We start from the raw sequence: 22,407 nt of genomic DNA on the forward strand, positions 1-22,407 counted from the left end.
ACTTTAACTTCTGCAAACCATTTAACAGGACAGAAACTGTACACAGAGGGACAATAAAACAGCTCTGGGTCTGCACTAACTCTCTGTCGAAGGGTGGGACCTAGAATATGAGTGCGTCAACTATGAAACTATGAAGATTAGTGAAAATAAAGACAGTAACTCTCAAAAATCACTGTAAGGCTGTAAAAAATTGTTTTTTTTGTTGGGAGCCCCCACCCCCCAACCATGGAATCACTACTAACAAACACCAACTCCAAGACTGCTGTGTTGAATAAAGGGAATATCACAATCTCAGACACAGAGCTACTCCCTTAACTGTACATATGGTCTCATTATTCTGTGGGCTGCAACCACAGTCACCAAAATTTTAACAGAAAACTATCTGTAGTGCATGACTTAAGAATAAAAAAGCAGTTTAATATATACCCTCTGGAAAAAAAGTGACAAAAAGGGAGAATAGAAATGTCCAAGGAACACTGAGGAATTAAAGCCCAGGACAGTAACCTGCTTTTTTTTTTTTTTTTACAGAGGAAATTTTTTACAGAGGAAAGGTTTGGGATGAATTAAATCTTTCTGAGGAAACTGTAATCAAAACTGATAGAATTAAAAAATGCAGGGGATAGATAAATACTAGCTCTAGAAAGATATAAAAAAAAAAAAAGTGAGATACTGGTTAACACAACAGCTATCAATCCACAAAGCAGGAAAATTGCAGGGAGACTAGATTAGTCAACCAGACTTTCTGCTGACAGTTTCTGTATTCAGAGTAAAGGTACTATGAATTCCACTGTAAAGGCAAGGGATGAATGAATGCACAAATATGGCAAAATACTGGAAATCAGATAAGTATTCGACATACCGCTCAGCCAACCAAGTAAGGAGCATGTTGAATAGGATCAATCCAATCTCCATTGATTACTTATTGTTAAGGAAAAGCAGCATTTGATTTTTTACAAAAAATACTACCTTAGAAAACGTACTTACCCTAGGTACATGCTGTCTTCTGGTATCAACATCATGTTTAACCCAGCAGAGGACAGCCCTGTATACCTCTTCCTCTGATGGCACATTTAGATTGTCACTGGAAATTAGGTCGAGCACCTGGAGAATGAAGGATAAACAAAATACATATCAGTTTTGACCTCTTCATAACAAATGGAAACCGTACACACATTTGCATTTGTCAGGTTCTATCAGCACACCAGCAGCCTCCTTCAAAACTTAGTCTTATGGTATCGGACTCAAACAAGCAAGAGTGACTGGATCGTCTACATTTATTTCACCTTGAACAAGTGTCCAAAATGACATTTTTCTAATAAAAAGGAATAATCTGTATCACCATTCTCTGGTCCCCTCTTCTGTATCACTCATCAGACAAGGTACACAGTGTCTAAAGTATCAGAGTTCTCTTCCACGATTTTTTAACTTGATTTCTAAAACAAAAAAATCACCAACTTGGAGTAAGTTAGGAAAATGCATACTGTAAATCCACAGGTGCTCAGCAGAACTGCTACAAATAATTCTATCAGGGCAGTCAAAAAGTTGGCGACAGCTCCTGTTCACTGCCTCCACACTTTTTATTGAGATCAGGTGTGGAATGCAAAATTTAATTGAAGAATTATTTGTGAACAAATGAAAAATTAAAATAATACAGATTTAATGCTTACTGCAGACCATTTTATAAATACATGGAATGACATATGTGGCCTTCTGCTACTTCTACAGTACCCCAAAACAATACACTTTCTTCCAGAAATAAAAATATGCACTCCTGTAAGGTGACATGAGTCCCGAGAATGCAAAAGTGCTTCATAAAGACAAGGTCTGATTTTAATCTCATTTTTATTTACCATTTGAAAGTGTAATAGAACATTCCAGAAAGCAAAAGAAAAGACCTTTAAATATAATTCCCAAAGAAGCAAGGTTATTCAACCACTGGCTTACTGATGAGATAGGTACTACACATTCTACAGTATCATCACAATATAGTATGTTACATACAACAGGTTTTACATTAGAATGCATTTTCTGAAGGGCAGGAAGTCTGAATCTCAAATATCTGTCATTATTTTCAGAACTTCATTCCTCAATGACTTGTCAATGATTTGCCAAAAAAATACAATTTCATGAGTAACATGCTAAAGATATGAGGCAAAAATCTGGACATTATGCAAAAATCTATACAGTTGAGCAGTAAAATCTGGCAAGAATTACTATCAGTACAATTGAAAGTGGCAAAAAAGCAACCACAAAAAATGGAAAACCGATAGCGAACCTATATAGCAACACAATTAATGACAATGTAAAAGAATAGGAATTACAAGCCACCAGGGGAGCCAGGAACAGATGCGCAAAAAAAAAAGTGAATGACTTGGTTACAGGCACTAAGAAAGCTAGACACAGGATAGCACGGGATAGCCAGGAGACTAATTCAGAAGAAAAGAAACAAGACCAGCAGGGTAAAGAGAAAAAATAACCATAAAGGAAGAAGGGAGAGAAGTAAACAGACTGGAGTTAAAGTACAGAAAGTAGCCTATATAAACTTAAAATATGCTTTATACCCTCTGGTTCTGGTTTGATTCTATTGTTTAAATATACAGGATGTCTGCTTAAGACTGTAAAATAATTGTTGGAAGGATCAACCGCCAGAGGCAAAACCACATAAAGCATGCTGTATGAAAAAATGTACTATAACAATAACTCAATAAAACCTGATGTTAGCTGTTAAAAAAATAAAGAGATGATCTGCTATTGTTATTACTATGGATACAGAGTACCTCTTGACATAATTTAAATAATTTAAAATTAAAAAATAAAACTGCATAACTTCCTCTAACATTTTCGCCAACATCCTCTATACATCCACACAACAAGCCACCCTAATACAATACAATATGCAGATGATTCCACTCTCATTTGCATATCTGACAATGTGGTACACCTCCAAAAAATTACTCAGGAAGCTTTAACAGCCACTAAAACATGGTTTCATAACTCATAACTCATGCTCAACCCAAAAAGACCAAGCTACTACTATTTACTCCAAATCCCTCTCTCATGAAAAACAAAATTTAAAGTCCTCTGTCTTGATAATACAACCACTGAAGTAACTTCTCATAGCAGATTATTAGGAGTGATGGTGGATAAGCTTACATTCGACCTGCATATGCAAAACTGCATAACAAAAACTCATCAAAAATAAGGAATACTTTACAGAGCCAAAAACGTTCTCACCGACAGAACTAAAGCTACACTCTCCATGACTTATGACAGCTCCTAATTTGCAATCATCTGCAAATTTAGTCAGAGACCATTGACACTGGACTTGACTTCAGAGAAGCAAATGCCAAAAAGGAGCAGTTCAAGGACTGACCTCTGAGGGACTCCACTTATAACTGGCCTCTTTGTACAGCTGGACTCCCTAATTGTAACTTCCTGGGTCCTGTCTGTGAGCCAGTTGGCTATCCACACGTGATCTATGGGTTTGTACCTAACCTCTTGAGTTCGTCCACAATGCTCGAGTGTGGTATTCTATCAAATGCCTTGGCCAGGTCAAGGTAGGCAGTGTGAACCACTTTGTCCTCTTCCTTGACTTAATCTCTAAATATACCATAATCCTTGTGACAACTCTCCACTGGACCAGTAATCAAGGAGCCTCAACCTTCACCACTGGCAACAGTGGGGGACATTCACTGAGAGCATGACAAGTACACACACAGTCTTTCCAGATGCAGCTCTCTACAGCAAGTGCAATTTCCCTTAAGAGCACACAGAGACCACATCTCTCTTCCTCCATACCCCCAACAAGACTCCCCACTGGCGCAGCTACAGAGTCGAGATCTCAGCTGAGTGACCAGGCCAAGACCTCCAGCACCCTCTCTGTCCAACCAGTGTGTCATGTCCCTGCCCAAGTAGTGGCACACACTCTTTGTGGTTTATTTTACACACACACACACACACACACACACACACACACACACACACACACACACACACACCTGGGAAAGGCTAGAACAGGTTTACTAGCTATACCCCCTTCTGCACAGGTTATAAGGCAGTTACTACTGCCACCAGAACCTCTTATTAGCTACTTTAAGGCCCTTTAACAAAGGGTGTCCAATCATACTGTGTAATATTAATATGAATACAAATGGTAGTTTGACCAACAGCAAGGCTATTAGGACTGGCCCAAACAATGTTACCAAATAAAAGCAGCGCCCACTTCTTAAACACCATTTCTTGTTTAAGAAAACAAATAATTCTAAAAAAAAAAGTCCTAAAAACAAAATAAAAGAAAAACGCTAAGAAAAAAAAAACCTGAGAACTATTCAAAAGTTTGAAAGAAAAAAACTACGCATTCGCTTCAACACCACGGAAGAATGTATGCAAGTAAAGTGAAATAATGTGTCCAAATAATGTAAATGTGTGCTCTCAAAAAAAAAATGTTTCTTTATTAATTTTATTAATCAGACCAGAAAGTGCCAAGAAGGATGGCTGTGCATGTATCTGCATGTATCAAAGGCTAACTATAAATAATAAATAATGACTCTCCTCTGTGACAAGATGACACAATGACACAATGAGGATAAGAGTATTTTTTTGCTTTTTTTGGGGATTTCAAAAAAAAAATAACCCCTCCTTGGGTTATCAACCACACAAAAAAGTTGTAAAAACTAATTTCCCTTCACACACATAAGGCCATAAATGTAAGAATGTACTTTTTAAAATATGCAAGTACTCTCAAAACTTAAATATCTCTACACAGATTAACCACAATGAAAATTTTAAATATATTTTGTAATAAATAGTAAAACAGCAACACAATACTAAATATATACTCACAGTGACAGAGTTCAAAACCACAGCAAATATTTAAAATAACATTGCAGTACAGGCTCACACAAAGAAAGAAAAACATCTAAACTAAGCTTTACTATATTCCTGACTGACTGTTCCCTAGAAACTTATTTCATTAGAGCAAGGCAAATGTGGTGAGTGGATCTTGTTGTCAGGTCCAAGACATAATGCAGAATGCTCTGTCTCACTAAGAGACATCTCAAAATAATATCTAAAATATTACTGCTGGGATAGCTTGCAGAATTACATCATTTCTGGTCACCTAACTTCTAGTTCCCAGGCCAAACCCCCCATTGCTAGAAGCTAGCAGCATTAAGCATCTATCTGTAAAAATATACAGACAAGGGCTTTTCCTCAGATCTTTGGCAGATGCTGGAAGTCATAAAACAATTGAATTTCTTCATGCTTGAAAAGTAGCAATTAGTTCACTCCAAGGGCAATACAGAAAGCTTCCTAGTAAAGACTCTGTCTCTCTAGCTGCACTGAAAATCTGAGAAATAGCCTATAAAGTAATTTAATTCAGCTATTTTTCTTAGGTTTGCTGGACTGAAGTTAACCGTCCGGTTTCCTCTGTTAAGCATATACATTTAAACAGTTACAATAGTGCAAGTACACTTCTGTTCTCTTCCAGTAAGGAACACTGTGGTTACATTTCAAACAGCACCCTGCAAATACCTTCTCAACACAAATGTCTAATATAAGCAGTTTGATATACACTTGGCATGCACTTCTAATAGATTTGTAACACAAGCATCTTGTATAAATTATTTCGATATTCACCAATGACATATAAATATTTACAAAATTCCAGCTAGTTGTGCTGGCAGTATCTCCTTTCAACACAATCCTGTTTTCCACTGACTTGATATTGCAATTCCTGTTTGTATTAGACTAACTTACCTTTAATTTCTCTACAAACTGTCTACAATTTCTCTAAATATTAAATGGTTGTCATATAACTTGCATCAATTCTTAACCAATGTTTTTATATTATGTCTAATTTGTTTTAATTATTTAAAGTGCAGATTGTTTACTTTTGAAGAATGTAAATTATTGTTCTTTAAATGTTTTGTAATAATTTGGAGCTTTTCTTGCCAGCCCTCCACTGAAATGGGATTCTACCCAGTCGGACTTTCCCAGTATTCAAATGTGAATACATAAATAAATTAATTAATATAAATAAATAAATGTATTTATGCCATTTAATTTTCAAAACTGCCAAGCAATGGAAGTAGCCGCCCTTTCTACTGCCTCCAACTGCCGTCCTTAGGGTAAGACGTTAAACTAAGGCCCCGTATCCCTGAGCTGGTGGTAGCTCAGGTGGGTGTAAATGAAGATCTCATGGCACTTATCAGAAAGAGAAGAGAAAGCTCCCTTGACCTGGACAAATCTTTCCTAGTTAGTATGACTATCACCTATGGTCTCCCCTGAAAAGGCCACTGGCCTAGTGGGATTAACCCAGTCAGCAAAGTGTAAATAAATGAAGAAAGAAAGAAACGTAACAATCTTTCCTGTATCATTCTTCAAGAAAGGTGATCTTAAAACCCCATCAAATCACATAGGTATGCTGCTACAGATACATGAAAGGGTAAACTGCATCAATTACCTCCTCAAAGATGATATTTCAGCTATGAAGTACAGAACATTTTGGAAAAAGTACTACTTAAAGCCCTTTTAAACTCTTGCAAGACAAAGTACAGTATTGCAAGGATACTAACCGTAACTGTAGATGCTCAAGAATGAGAATGCAGAGAACAGCAAACACTGAACATTGCTCTTCTTAAGACTTGGGGGCTTGCCACCCCCACCCCCCTCTGAACTTATATTTACTAACTTCATGATTTCCATACCATGGAGAAAAAGGGAATATTCTGAGAAATGGCAGTATCAGACTTGGTATATTTTGTCTGCTTTTTCTGCCACTTAGATTCAATATAACAGAACTTGATAAAGCGGGTTCCAACATTTCAAAAAGTTACCTATTCAAATACATGGATCCCTGCTCCAAGTACTTAAAAAATAATTAGTTTAGGTCAGAGGAGACCATCTTAAAAGCAGTTTGATGTCTGCATGGAACACACATGGCTAACATTGCATGCTGAAGCTGGTAACAAGAAACCAGGCAGTGGAACAGAGCACAGGCTGTATCATAATTTCTATTTTGTTTTTTATACTTTGCCATTCTACCCAAGTTACCAACAAATGACTTGTGAAACTCTACTGTACCTAAAGAGCCCTAAGGGAGATCATCATCCAAGCATCAGTAAACAGTAAGGTCCAACAAAGGCAGGGCCTCACAATAACATGGCCACTCTTAGGTAGAAAAGAATAACAAACACACCCAACCAAGGTTTAAAAGAAACTACCCAAGTAGGGAAAAAATGCTCAAGCCAAACAGAGCACTCCATGACTTGGTACCATTCAATTACTCTGAGAATGAAGTTCTAACGGCAACCCAGATGACCAGCATAAAGCTAACAAGGGATGAGGGAAATCAGCAGCCAATGCCGGCTTGATCACCTTGAAGGACGTAAGCGATCCAGCCTGATGCAATACTGGCAGTAAGAGACACAGATGTACACCATACAGGCCATGGGCCAAGAACTGCACTGCATCCATCTACTAACCTTCAGGTAGCATTTGCAGGAATGTGCATGCTCAAAGAGGAAGGCAGAGCAAGAAGGCAACACAGGCAGCAGGGGAAGGAGTTGGTTCCAGAAAAATGGAAATTCCCTCCCTCATTTCAGCCTGCACTGCAACCAGCACTTGCCTCAGTGATGAGGAAGGAGTGGGCACAGACACGTCAGATGCTGAGGATTTGCAGGCACAGGACAGAAAAAAAAACAATTTAGGCAGACCAAAACCTATAGGCAGTAGAAAGAAGGTTGCAGAAATTCTTTCTGTAGCAATAATGCATTTATTTGAACATTAACAGCTATGGTGAATACCCTCTCCCACCTGTTAGTATGTTTGCTTATACTGACCACTGTTTGAGAATTTACAAAAGAAAGGCAAGAATAAAAAATGTGTACTACCCAACCCCAAATAACAGCTAAAAGAACAAAAACAATCCCTGCAAGCTTGAAATGGCAAAACTTCTTTCATGAGCATCCAGTGCGATGTGCCTGGATGAGATGTCATACATTCATAAATTCGTAGAAGGTTACTAGGCTAACGGCCCAACAGCCCTTACAATCCTAGCCATATTTAACCTTTGCTGCCCCAACTTTTGATGATTAGGTGAGTGAAGTTCGCAGAGGTAAGGGTTAATGGTAGTTAATACCGATTTCTTCTGTTCAGAACAGACATGGGCGCCACCCCAAGAGTGAATCTGCGGTCATCCACCCATTGATCTACGTTGCATTTAAAAGGGTCAGGAAGGGGCTCCGTTTTACATGAACTGGAAGCTTCTTCCAGAGAAGTGGCAGCTTTTGGGAGATTATCTATATCTCCAGCATAGCCTGTTGATGTAAGAGGCTAGCTTAAGATCGATGGGGTAAGTGACCCTTGTGCCATTTGATTTACGAATGTGTAGCATCGCCATCAGGGCCTTTCAGAGACTGCCCTGTAAGCCAGGCACAGGTCACCCCTGCAGGAGACAGAATACAGTCACAGGGCTTTCATTCTTTCTGCGCATGACTTGCTTTTGTGTACCCTGTAATTTCTTGGTGATAAATCTCTGTGGTCTGTATAATTGTTGCAGCAGTCTAGTGAGGTACATGCAAAAGGAAGCACTGTACTCAATTACTGGTCTGATGAGGGTTGAGAATAATGGAATCATAACATCTGTAGATCTAGATATGATGCCTTTATTTATAAGATGTGCCACACAGAAGGATTTCCTTACTACTGCAGATATGTGGTGGTCAAAGTTCAGACTGCTATCAACCTGAGTACCCAGATCAAGTACCACTGGGTCTACACTTAGCAGAGTGATGACTATAACAGTGATGGCGAACCTTTTGGGTTTGGCATGTCAAAAGCTCCTAGCACAAAATCATTCAGTACACTCTACATGAGCAACAAACGCAAAAACAGTGTCTCGGGTAACTCGGGTGTTGGTGATCGCTGGCATCACACACAAAACATTGTGTCGTGTGTCACCTTTGACACAAGTGTCATAGATTCACCATCATTGGTCTATAATGTAATTAGCAGGGATGTTAGCCTTCCCAAATGGAATAATAAAGCATTTTTTTGCATTTATCTTTAATCCATGGCTTTGGCACTAGTCATTTGTCTGCATTAATCCTGTCTGCAGCATATTATCATCATATTGGAGACACAGTGATTGCACTCAATTTGTAATCGTCAGTAAACTTCTCAGCCACAGGCCGTCCAATTTTATCTGGACTTCTGAAAAATAAATTCCAAACAGTAAGGGGCCTGTGGTACACCAATGATGATTGCGCTTTTGCTAGAGGTGAAGTCAACAACTTTGACAGTATGTGCCCTGTCTGTGAGACAGTTGGCTACCCATCTGTTAATGTGGAGAGTTTCTCTATAATACCTGAGTGGGAGATTGTGTCAAATGTCTTGGATAGGTCAAGAAAGGTGGTATGCAGTCTCTCCCTCGGTCCAGGGCCTTGGTGACTTTCTCAAAGAAGTCAGCCCTGTTTAACAGACATGATCCATCTTTAACAAATCTGAACTGGGTTGGGTCCAGAGTTTGGAGATTACCTACATCTCAGATGATGGCAGACAATTACTCTGAAGAAGTCTCAGAAGTGTACAAGACAAAAGTACTCAGTCTTTGGTATTAATTTATTTTCATTAAAGGTGCGACTAAGTACACTGGTGGGTTCTGTTCTTTTGTTTTACATTACTGTGTGCCTTGCTACGTGGCTTTGATTACCTATGACTGTGTTAATAAGGTTCATAGGTTGGTACTAGGCTATCGAGCAAGCCTAGCCATAACAATTCCCTGTATATCTCTTCCCACAATATTTACTTCTCTAAACCCCTGTCTAGCAGGGTGACTGACATGATCCCCAGGGTGAATTTCCCATCTCCCATCCAATCATCAAGGTTCCTTTTGAAGACTGCCAATGAGGCGCTCTGTTTAACATGTATGGGCAGTCTATTCCAGAGTCTGGGGAGTCTCTGGGTCAGGAACTTATCCCTCCAACAGGTTTTGTTCATTGTGATGACAAGATTTAGATCCCTGGAGCGTGTGGCTCTGAGGGATTGGGATTTCTTTAAGTGGAGCATGTCCAACAGTTCAGGGTTTGACATGGCCTTGTATGTTAAGCAGAGATCGCCTCTGAGTAGACGATATGCCACAGAGTATAGCTGGAGTTTTTTTAGACAGTCAGCATATGGCATCTGTTTTAGGCCTGTGATTCTTTTAGTGAGGTATTTCTGAGGCCTTTCCAGCTGTTGCAGATGTCTTGTGATGTACATACCAAACGGGGCATTATATTCTATAATGGGTCTAATGAGGGATGAGTACAGTGGGACAATGACCTCCTTTTTTCTGGATGAAAAGCCCTTAGTGATGAGGTGTGCCACAAAGAAGGATTTCCTGACTGTTGTGGCAATGTGGTTATCGAAAGTGAGACCACTGTCCACCTGTGTCCCTAAGTCTCTCATCACATTTTCGATGTTCAGTGTCCTGCCACCTATGTGGTAATTCATGGGTACATGTTTTTTTCCAAAGGGGATAACTATACATTTCTTGGCATTAAGCTTGAGCCCATGGCTCTGGCACCAGGCATCTGTTTCTGTAAGGCCCTTTTGTAGAATATCCACATCATTTGGGGATTCAATAATGGCTTCCAGTTTGCAATCATCTGCCAACTTTGTTAGCCAGAGTCACTTAGTGTTGGCCTGTACTTCAGAGAAGTAGATACTACACAAGAGTAGTCCCAGGACTGAACCCTGAGGTACTCCACTTGTCACCTGTCTGGAGCTAGATTTGGAGTCAGCTACTTTTACAGTCTGGGTTCTGTCAGTAAGCCAGTTGGCAACCCATCGAGTAACGTAGGGATTTATGCCCAGCTTAGTAAGTTTATCTAGGATTCCAGAGTGGGTGATGGTGTCGAAGGCCTTGGCGAGGTCCAGATAGGCTGTGTGGACCGCCTTACCCTCGTCCACAGCTCTGGAGATTGATTAGAAGAAGTTGTGGTGGCTTGTTTTTTTCAGCAGGTCCTGGTTGATTGACATAATGATTCTCTCCATGGCCTTGCAGATGAGGCTAGTCAAGCTTATGGGCCTATCATTCCCAGGGTTGGTTGATGGTCCCCCTTTGTGCAGAGGGATTATTGTTGCTGTCCTCCATTCCACTGGAATATAGGCAGTTCACAGGCTGTAGTTAAACAGGGATCCAAGAGGGTCTTGCTAGGTCATGTTTTAAGTTGTTTAAAAGGTAACCTGGGATGTTGTCTGATCACAATGGTGCCCATCCTTCTGGCCTTGAAGAGCACCAAGATGACCTGTTCTTTCTTGAGATAACAGGCTGAGGAATGGTGGCAGGTATACCTTGATGGATGACTGGATGGGACATGGGGGTGAAGTTTGCTCCAAATTTGTCAGCTAGCAGGTTGGCTATTACCTCGGGTTGAGTATGGTGGTGCCATCCACAACCAATTCAACGAATAGCTGGGTATTCCCTTTTATATTTCGGACATAGGTAAAGAATGCCCTGTCATTATCCTTAGCTAGAGAGGCTATTTTTGCTTCATAATCAGCTTTGGAGGACTTGACTAGATCTCTAATTTGCTTGTTTAAGCTAGAGAGGGACTTCCTTCTCTGCCGAGCCAGTCCCCTCTTGTTCTCGGACATTAGTTCCTTCCTTTTGCTGTGTAGCCCGTTTATACTAGGGTTCACCAGGGTGGCTTGTTTTTTTCAGCAGGTCCTGGTTTTAATCCAGTCAGATACAGCCGATTTTATACAACTGCTTAAGTTGTTATACAGGGCACTGGTGTACACCTCTGCATAGCAGTCCATCTTATCCGAGTTCAAGGGGGATTTTAAACTTCTTATACCATTACTTAGTGGAGGGTAATTTGTCTTTGAAAAATTCTTAACCATGTTTGAGCTTAATGGGGTATCTAGTCTTATAATTACATCAAATAAGACTCATTTACGGTCCGATCTTACTAGGGAGGACATCACATGGGGGGGGGTGCAATGCTCTCCATGTTAGTCAGCACTATGTCCAGGACATTTGAGCCTCTTGTGGGTGTGCTGACTTGCTGTTCCAGAGCAATTGCACTGACAAATTACAAGAATCTCTGAGCCAGCATGTTTGTGTTAGTGTACATTTCCCAATCAATGGTAGGATAATTAAAATCACCCCTGAGTAAGGTGTTGGGCTGTATGGCACGTGACTTAAGTCCAGGTATGTGATATGCTTTTCCTATTTCATGGTGCGGGACCTATAGCTAGCTATGACATGGTAGGGGGGCTTTGCCTATAGTTAACTGGAATGGAGTAGCTCAAGAGAGTAACACTGACCAGTCTTGGGGTGTACTTTTCCTTAATAACGATAGCTACACTTCCTCCTTTGGTTCTTTCATGCTCAGTTTGTGGTCGAAATGTATGGAAGGCATTGTAGCCCTACATGGCTGGGGTGCTTTCCACACCTTTGAACCATGTCTCACTGACTGCACAGATGTCAGCATCTTCCAAAGAGTGGAATGCTTCTAGGCAGTGCAGTTTCTTGTTTAGACTCCTAGCATCAAGTAGCAGTGCTTTGACTTTATCTAAAGAGATTTCTGTTATGTTGGGAGGTTGGTTATTGTTGCCTAAAAAGGCAGAAAATGGGTGGCTATTGCCTTTGCCAGTATTCAAAAGCCTAGAGAAGATAGGTGCAGACCATCTCTGGCAACGCATTGTGACTGTAGACAATGTCTTCCCAGGCTGAAAGAAACTGGATCTCCTTGGAATGACACCAGAAGCTACACCAATTGTTAAAGTCAATCAGTTTTTGTTTGTATTGTTGCATCATCATTGGAGAAGGTAGAATGCTGCTTAAGGTTAGGTATATTCCTTCCTGTGACACAAAATCTGAGAGCTCAGTCATGTCTCTTTTCATATAGTCCAGTGAGGTACGTCTCATGTAATTTACCCCCACATGGACTATGACAAAGTCATGCCAGTACTTGTGGTTGAGTGACTTGAGTGATGGAGTGACTTGACAGATCCTGGCAGCTGATGGGCAGCTAACCATAACCCTTTCCTTATCCAGCCTGGTGAGGGGAACATCCATGTGTCTCACAATGCAGTGACCTATGACTAATACATTAGGTTTTGGGTGTTACACCTTACAGGCTTATTTGTTGAAACACTGGTGTGTGTGCGTGTGTGCGTGTGTGTGTGTGTTATGTGTCGTGTTGTTTTTTGCATTTTATGTGTGTAAGTGATTTCCATATGGGAGGCCTCTGATCTTTTGGTAAGTTAGTAGGGAGTACCTCTGCATATGTGAGTTTATGTGTCATGTCCTTATTTGCTACGGGAAGTGTGTATATGCTGACAACCTGTTTGGCATTCAATTTCTCCTTATGTGAGAACCTTGCCTCCTATTTCATAGTGTAACTACATCTTTCATATAAAGTATTTGTTTCAGGAGTTGCCTCAGGATGCTCATGTCTATCAGGCAGGCCAGAGAGATGACGATAAACTGCCTATCCTTGATAGCAGCCAGAGAGATGATGGGAAGCTTCCCATCCATGATAGCAGGCTATTACTATATGTTTTATCAGGGAAAGGAATGGGTTAATTTGACAGGGTTGTCCTGGAAGCACCGAGACTACAAGAGGGACCTATACTTTGTGTAGACTAAGCATGATCAATAAGGCAACACTGCTCAGAATGCAACTGAATTGCTCATAGAGAAGCAGAAAAGTTTGGAAGGGTTTCATCGACAGCTGTTTAGGGAAAAACTGAGCTTTTAGGCTTTTGCATCTATACAGGGCACTAACTGCCACTGAAAAAAGCAGCACTGATCAAGTACAAGGCTTAAATACAAGAAAACAATAACAAGTTTCAAGCTAACTACCAATCAGGAAAGCACACAATAAGCCTTCCACCAGCAATCACCACGGTTGGATCAGCACACGTCTGCCACATGGGTGCAGAAAACACCTTCTTACTGTGAAATAGCTGGTTTAGAGCCCAAGTGTAACAAGACCACACAAACTACCTACAAATAAGAGATGCAATGTAATACAGTGCAATTACCTACTTAAAGCAATAGCAGATAGTACAAGTGTTTTTTGAAACTGCTAAAGTACAGTCACAGTATATAAGGGAAGTGCAAACAAAAATAGACCTTTTACGTGCTTCCCAACTCAGACCAGGTAATCACCTACTACCACTAGATAATTAAGCCCAACACAGTAAATGAGAAGCCTGAGTGAAATGCTACCTCAAATAAACATAAAGATACGGATACAGCAGTGTACTTTAAACAGCTTATAAATGTATGACTATTAAATAAAAGTACTTTGCTTTGTATAAATGAGCCAAGAGCCACTCAATTGTACAGAATTTATAAAGACACTAAAAACAAGATAAGTTGATTAATAGGCCCCCAGCCAATAAAATTACATGCAGAAACATCAAGTGTTTCCCCAACCTAAACAGACCATGGTAACACCCAGTGCGCTAAATGGAAAAACCGACTGACCTCTTGATGTAAAAACAAGGCCTTGCTACAGTGTAAAATGCACTACTTTATCCAATATCTAATCTAGCTAGATAGTAAATTCATATCAAGTAGAGCAGATAAGAGAAAAATGCACTTTTTTCAATATAAGCACAAGGAAAGATAAATAAATAATTCAAGATATCAACAGCAGAGTAAAAAGGAAGGACCTTATTAGCTAAATTTACAGTAGGGTGAGCAGCTTACAATCACCTGATTTAAAAAAAAGCAGATCAACAAAGTAGAGGGTGGGTGGGGAAAAACTAGCACGAAATGACCAGCAGAGTTTTTAGTTTATGCAGACTTGAAATCTTTTTAGATAAAGTTAGTGACCATTCAAACAGCAGTCTCACAGATACTCTGTGCATTAATGAAAACAATGCTTGTGGTGGTAGATCTGGTGGGTTTGGTCCTGATCTGCCCAGACAATGTCTTACTAGTTTTCATAGGGAAAGTTAATGCAGCTGACTAGTCGTTCAGAAAGGTGTCTGATTAGTTAGTGGGCACTCCTACTTGTCTGCTCTAAAGGTAGTGGTGTGATAGTCTGAATTTTTTTGTTCCTCAACAGTATCTTTGGTTTTGGAAAGACATACAATTGTATAGACATTCAAGGATACCATGGATAAAATGGCACAAGACTCTCTACCTCACAAATCCTTATGTCTGAGGTAACTAGGATGAGAAAGTGTCTTCCAAGACAGATGTCTGATGCATGCTCAAAAAAAAGAGATCAGGTTAACTTCTCTCTCAAAGTTCAAGTTCCATTCTAGTTGCTTTCAGAAACTGCTTCACTGCTATACACTGGTAGAGGCTGCAGAGGAAACTAGCAAAGATGTCTGACAGGTGTACTTTAACAAAAGAGAGTCCAAACTCCACTTGAATAACTGAGGCATTGCAGGTCTTGAGGAAGACAGAAATGCACTTTCCCCCCGACACGGTTGCTCACATCAATATGCAAATTCAGATATGCAAGATTTTGTTTTGGCTTTTTTTTTTTGCCTCCTTAAGAAGGGGTAGCATATCCTCTGAGAATAAATGGCTATGTAGGATCAGCTTGGAATACTGCTGGCTGTGAGGCTGAAGTAGCTGAGGTTAAGATGCAATGGTTTTCACTTTTGCAGAGCAGTTGATATGTGACTTGCTCTTCTGTTATTTGCATTAAGGGTAAACCACAGTAGTATGGGCAATCTGGGAGCTAGGAGGATTTAATTTATTTTACACTAATTAATGTTGAGTTGCTTTCTGTAATCCAGGGTTTAAGTCCCTCTGCCTCCATTTGCCTACAGTCTGATTTTGAACAAGTCAATTAACTAGAAAGTGCTCTACAGCAACTGAGGAATTGGCCAAGGTTCCACAATGATCTCCCACACCGCATGTGTTGTCACTTCTTATGAACCTGTTTGTTAATGGTCCTTCTTTTCAACCAAGCCAGAAAGGCAACGGTAAATACAGTATGCATATATGGGCAGTTTTGGTATGGCAAATTAGCAGGCAAGTTTATGAGAGGTGGGAAGAAACCACCATATCCAGAGAAAACCAATGCAATCATGGAAAACATGCAAACTCCCCATATAGCAGTGGCAAGAATTCAGAATCAGTCCACACAGAGATCTTGCAACTAAGTTACTCTCTTGCCCACCTGCTCTTACTAGTCTTTCTTTTAAAAGTACTTCTCTTCTTTCTTTCAGAAGCATCTCTGAGATAGGAAGTACAGAAGCTCCTGTTTCCACTTAACTGACAAAGAGTTTGTTGGCATGTTCTGGACCAGAAACAAAAAGTGCCCTGCAAATCATTTGGTTACAAAATACATTTGTAGCAACCATGCTGCTTTAAAATGTCAAAGTACACTTCACTGCTGAACATCCCTTGTGGGAGCTGGTATCACCCTGTTTGAGGAGCCTGGCAGGGTTTTCTGCTGGGTAGGATACAAACTGCCTTGAGGTTCTGGTTCAGCTTTACTGCTAGCTCTCAGATTGTCACAACTGCACTACACAAAGTGTAGGGAAGACAGCTCCCCTGTTTGCTAGTGTACTACATCATGGTAAGGTTGTCTGTCACAATCTACATCCTGTTTCAGTTCTGCCTAGAAAAAATATTTTAGAATCAGCAAAGCCTTTTACCACAGGGTTAACCGGTATGTTTAAATGCGAGGCATGTAACTGCAAGTACATGGAATCAGCTAGTATATTTGTTGTCAACAGTATACAATAAAAGGTGAGATTTAAACTTAATTGTCAGTCTAAGTTTATAGTCTACCTTGCTAAATGTAAACAGTGCTTCACTTTTTACATCGGGAAAACCGAACGGAAACTTCGTGAGAGGGTTTATGAGCACCAATATGCAATTAGTAAGGGAAAGTTAGAAAATGCCTTGGCAAAGCATGTACAGTCTTTTCCTAGTCATTGCTTTTCTTACATGGCAATAGACCAGATTGTTCCATCTATAAGAGGTGGCCCGATGCCAATCCTTTTGGAAGAACTGGAATTGGCGTGGCAGATTAGGCTTGATGCATATAGACCCCCCCCCTGGGTTAAATATGTGTTCTATAAGTTGTATTCTGAAAAACAAAAACACATGCAGATAGTCATATTGCCTTTTATAAGGTGGGCCCATGTGGTAGTGAGATGTTGCAGCTTATGTAGTTCCTGCACTTTATATATACACTTTCATACACAATATATTTACACAACAAGGTGTCTGTACTCTGGTCTTGGATTCCAGTAGGAACAACTGGGTAAATCACCCACATAGACCGAGTCATTAGTGTTTAGTCAGTATTTAATTTCAAGGTTGGTTAAATAACTTGATTTTATTTTGTTACTTGACTTTTTACAATGTGTCTTTTGTAAGTGCCTTTAGCATATGATTTTATAAAACAGAGTTAAGTTCAACAATTTATGGCAACCCCACTGCTGTTTTGATGTATGTAACGGATGGCTCTCCAACAAATTTAAGTTGGTCATTGATGTACAGGAAATGTGCTTGTGACGTCAGTCATTTTACAATTTAAATTGTGTTGTTTCTAATTACAAGTACTTCGGTGCAAACGAAAAGCGCTTTAAGTTTTGTTTTATCTTTTATATCCAGTAAACGTTTGGGAACTACCTGCTCGTGAGCTGTGTTTTTTGTTTCATAAATTTAACAATGATGATCCAGATGGAAGCAGAATGTAAAAAAATTCCACCACTGTTGGTGGGTCTTGATGAAGAGAAAACATTCAATAGAGTCCGCTCAGACTTTATAAAGAGGGTAATGGAAGCATATGCGTTCCCGGACAGAATGAGAAGGTATAAGGGTCAGAGGCAAGAATTTTGGTGGGATGCTTCATCTCCAACAAGCTTATTTTGAGCAAGGTAACCAGGTAATGATGCCCTCTTTACCCCGTTGTTATTTGCTTTAAATTTACAGTCACTGAAAAAGAAAATAAGGAACTCAAATTCAAGGATATAACTGCTATGGTAATCGAAAAAACTTAACTGTTTGCTATTATTATTTTTGTACTTGATAAATCCAGAAAAGGAGATCTCAGTGTTGTGGAATATTATGAAACAGTTTCCAGTGTTTTGGGGATATAAAACTAATGAAGATATTACAAAAGCTATAGCAGTAAATTATGTACCCAACACATGGATTGGTTCATCATTTTCCATTTAGGAGGCCATGATAAGATGAAGTATTTAGGGGTATGGATTAAAAAAATTTTGTTACGGCAGATAAAGATATGCAGGAAGAGACTGAACAAAAGATAATAAAAAAACTTGACAAACTGGAAGCTCTCAATTATAGATACGGATAATAAGACACAGGCAATGAAATTATTTTAGTCCCTTTATTTTTATATACAGGCCAGGGATATTTTTAATCACCCAGATGAGAAGCTGTGGACAATAATAAAGAGATGAATGAATTTATTTGGGTAGGGAAAGGGGCAAGGGGTTATGTGGGAAGAGCTGATCCTCCCAACAGAACAAAGTCATTTTTGATTACCTGATTTGAATGGGTACTTTAGAGCTACACAGTTAAGGCTCATATTCATAATGCAATCAGAAAATTATAAATCAAATTGAAAATGGATGATGATGAAATGGGGGAAGTTCAAGAAATAAGGAAAACTAGGATTCTGGATGTAGATCCTTAATGAAAAGGACAAATATACGGAATATTATAGTCATAAACTTGCAGAAACTATTCTAGGAACTAAGCCAAAAAGTAGAAAGAAGGTTTTGCCAACAGGCATAACTTGCAAGTAGGGATATACAGAACAGGCAACAGGACATTCGAATTTACTGGAGAAATTGACAAAAGAACCAAGGTATTGGGACAAATAAACAGAGAAGGAAAGGTAATAGAGTGGCATGAGGCTAAGCAGAAATTTGGACAGCAGGTTAGAGACTGCCTTAATACCTCTCAACTGTCCAGATTTTTGCAGAATGCACATATTTTTGCCTCATATTTTTGGCCTGTTCCTCAAAAAATTGTGGTTTTCTGGCAAATCACTGCAATGATCTTAGGACTGAAGTCTCGAAGTAATGGCATACATTTGAGTTGCAATCTAGCACAACTCCTGTTATTCTAGCAACTTTCTGAGTTTAAAAGAGCAATATTTAAAATCTTTCCCCATTTCTGGACCTTTGTACCCCCATTATGTCAGCCTTTGTCTAAATGTTTTGGATAGGTATTGTTATGCCCCAAACTGACTTCAGAGAATTTTTCCTCAGATAGCAAAGGTTGAAGGTGATGGAAACAAGAGAGGTAAACGGAATGTGTTTTCTGAGAGTGGAACAAGTCGGTTGATTTTAAAAAAATCCATACACAGTAGTCTGTCAGAAATGTTATGAAGCAAATGACTGTATTTAAGGTAGTTATTCTTTGGAGCTGGGATACAGGATCTGAACTGCCTATACATAATAAGGCCTTACTGAGTGTAGTGTTAAATCAAATTCTAAACCAAATGTAAATGAAGCACTGAATACTGTAAAGTGGATAAAAGGACTAGAAGTGGGTTTTCAGAAAAGGGCAGAACAAAGTACATCAACATAAATAGAATTTGCTCATATGAGGGTAATAGGCTAATGGCCTAGGGCCTTAACAAGCTTAGCCATGTAATACCATTGTTCCCTGGTTGACCATGGTTAGATGGTCATTGTTAGCAGAGCAAATCAGTGATTAGCACAGACTCTCCCTGTCCATGAGGGACACAGGTGCCACCCCAGAGGTAAATATGTGGTCTCCCATCCAATTGCCAAGTTTGCACTTAAATAGGGTCATTGAGGAGCTGTGCTTCATGTGAAGTGGGAGTTTGTTTCAGGGGAGCGTCAGTCTCTGGCAGACATGTTTGTCTCTCCAACATGTTCTCTGTTTATGTCACAGACAAGGTTGAGATGCCTGCACCGAGTGACTCTTGTCCCAATTGATTTGGGACATGCAACATTTCCATTAGGGCAGGATCAGAGATCACTCTGTAGGACAGGATCAGAGATCATTCTGTAGGACAGGATCAGAGATCACTCTGTAAGCCAGGCGCAGGATGCCTCTCAGCACCCTGTAGTATACAGAGAACAGAGTGAGGGCCTTCAGTCTTTCCATGTAGGTGCTGTTTTGGAGGCCCTCAATTTCCTAGGTTAGAAACCTCTTGGTCTCTCCAGTTGTTGCAGGTGTCTGGTGTGGTACATGCAAAAGTGAGCACTGTACTCTAGTGATCTAATTAGGGTCGTGTATACAGGAGCTAGAACATCTTTAGTCTTGGATGTGATGCCCTTATTTATGGGATGCACAATGTAGAGGGCTTTCCTTACCACTGTGGAAACATGGTGATCGAAGTTTAAATTACTGTCATGTGTTCCCAAGTCTCTCACCACTGGATTTGAGCTTGGTGGGTGCCATCTATAATGCAGTTTTCAAGGGCCACATCTTTGCCAAAGGGGATAATGATACACATTTTTGCATTTAGTTTTAGACTATGAATCTGGCAAAAGTCAGTCTGTGTTAGCCCTTTTGTTATATGTTAACATCGTTGGGGCACTCAATGATTGCACCTAGTTTACAGTCATCTGTGAACTTGGTAAACCACATACCATTTACTTTCACCTGAATATCCAAGAAGTAGATTCTAAATAGTAGGGGGCCCAGCACAGATCCCTGTGATACACCACTGGTAACTGGTCTACTGGTGGAGGTGGTATCCCCAATTTGACAGTATGCCTTCTGTCAGTGGGCCAGTTTGCTACCCATCTAATGCCATATGGATTAATCTCCAGCTGGGAGAATTTTTCAATGATACCTTGAATGGGGGATTGTGTCAAAGGCACTGGCAAAGTCAAGATAGGCAGTATGTACTGCTTTACCCTCATCTAGGGCTTTGGTGACATTCTCAAAGAAGTCCACTGGGTTTAATAAACATGACCTACCCCCTAAAAACAAACTGGGCCAGTTCAAGAGTTTGAAGGTCGCCTATGTCCTTGTTGATAAGATCCATGATGATTCTTTCCATGGTCTTGCAGATAAGGCTGGTTAGGCTTAAGGGTCTATAGTTCCCAGTGTCGACTCATGGACCCCCCTTTGTGTAAGGGGATTACTGTTGCTGTTCTCCACTATGCTGGAACAAAGCCAGTGCTCAGGCTGTGGTTGAAAGGAGTGACAAGTGATTCTGCTAGATCTTGTTTTAGATTGCTTAGTAAAGCAGCTTGGGATGTTATCTGGTCCCATGGAGACTGTTTTTGGTTATGGAGAGGGTGGATGTTACCTGGTCTTTGGAAATGCTAAGTAGTGGACTGGTGACAGGAATGCTTTGGGGTGTGTCTGGTAGGGACAGGGCAGGGAAATTTGCACTAAATATGTCCACCAGCAGGTTGGCAATTTCTTCAGGTTCAGTATGAGTAGTACCGTCCACAGTCAGTTCGGTACACAGCTGGGCATTCCCTTTAAGATTTCAGACATAGCTAAAGACAGCCTTATGATTGTCTTTAGCTAGAGATGGTAATTTAGCTTTGTAATTGGCTTTAAGGACTTTACAATATGTATGATTTGCTTGTTCAAACTGTGGAGGGTATTCTTCCTCTGGTGAGCAAGTTCCCTCTTGTTCCTGGATAACAGTTTCTTCCTTTTGTTATATAACCTAATTATACATGCAGTCCATCATGGTGGCCTGCTTCTTCAGGAGGACATGGTTTTGATCCTAACAAGTACAGCTGAGTCTATACAGTTGTCTAAATGTCTGTACAGAGCATTTGTGTACTCCTCTGCATAGCAGTCATTGTTGGGTCTGCTAGCAGTGGGGTCAAAACTTTTCATACCCTTGCTTAGTAGGCTAAAATTTGCTTTGGATACGTTTTTCAGTTTGTTTGCTCCTGTTGGGGTGTCAGGTCTAACCTTTACTTCAAATGAGACAGATTTATAGTCTGACTATACCAGGGAGGGCAACACATACGGGGTAGTGCAGTGACCCCCAATGTTGGCGAGTACCAGGTCCAGGACATTCAAGTCACTTGTAGAGGTGCAGACTAGCTGTTCAAGATTATTTGAATTAAAGTCCAGGAACCTCAGGGCAATTGTATTTCTGCTCATGTATGCTGTCCAATCTACAGAAAGATAGCTGAAATCTTCCATGACCAAAGTTCTTGGTTGTATAGGGAGCCTGTACTCTTAAGTATGTTGCAAAAGTATAGAACTCACTCCCACTACCTGTAAGAACTAACTTACTTGTGTTTAAAACTACATTTGCACAAGTCTTGGCTTTTTTCATTCACTGATCCAGGCTAATCACTTCTCCAGACCAAGCTAATCTCTCCTTCTCTCTCTCTCCATCTCTCCTACTATCCCTCCCTCCCGCAAATCCCTTCCTCTTCTCTCCTTCTACCCCCCAGCTACTTTCTTTTTTTCTTCCTTTTTACTACCCCTACTCC

At 40.1% G+C, this 22,407-nt stretch overlaps 1 protein-coding gene across 3 annotated transcripts in view; it reads right to left on the bottom strand.

The window, feature by feature from the left end:
- The window catches only part of KLHL17 (kelch like family member 17), a 1,233,332-nt gene that overhangs the window by 391,694 nt on the left and 819,231 nt on the right, over positions 1-22,407 (bottom strand). For all 3 annotated transcript variants that reach the window (XM_044063097.1, XM_044063096.1, XM_044063098.1), the window contains one exon: positions 985-1,101. In XM_044063097.1, the coding sequence (XP_043919032.1) occupies positions 985-1,101 (117 nt within the window). The remainder of the gene's footprint in view (positions 1-984; positions 1,102-22,407) is intronic.

Source organism: Protopterus annectens, chromosome 2.part1, assembly GCF_019279795.1.
Source record: "Protopterus annectens isolate FY-2018-M chromosome 2.part1, PAN1.0, whole genome shotgun sequence".
In the NCBI taxonomy this organism is placed as follows: domain Eukaryota; kingdom Metazoa; phylum Chordata; order Ceratodontiformes; family Protopteridae; genus Protopterus; species Protopterus annectens.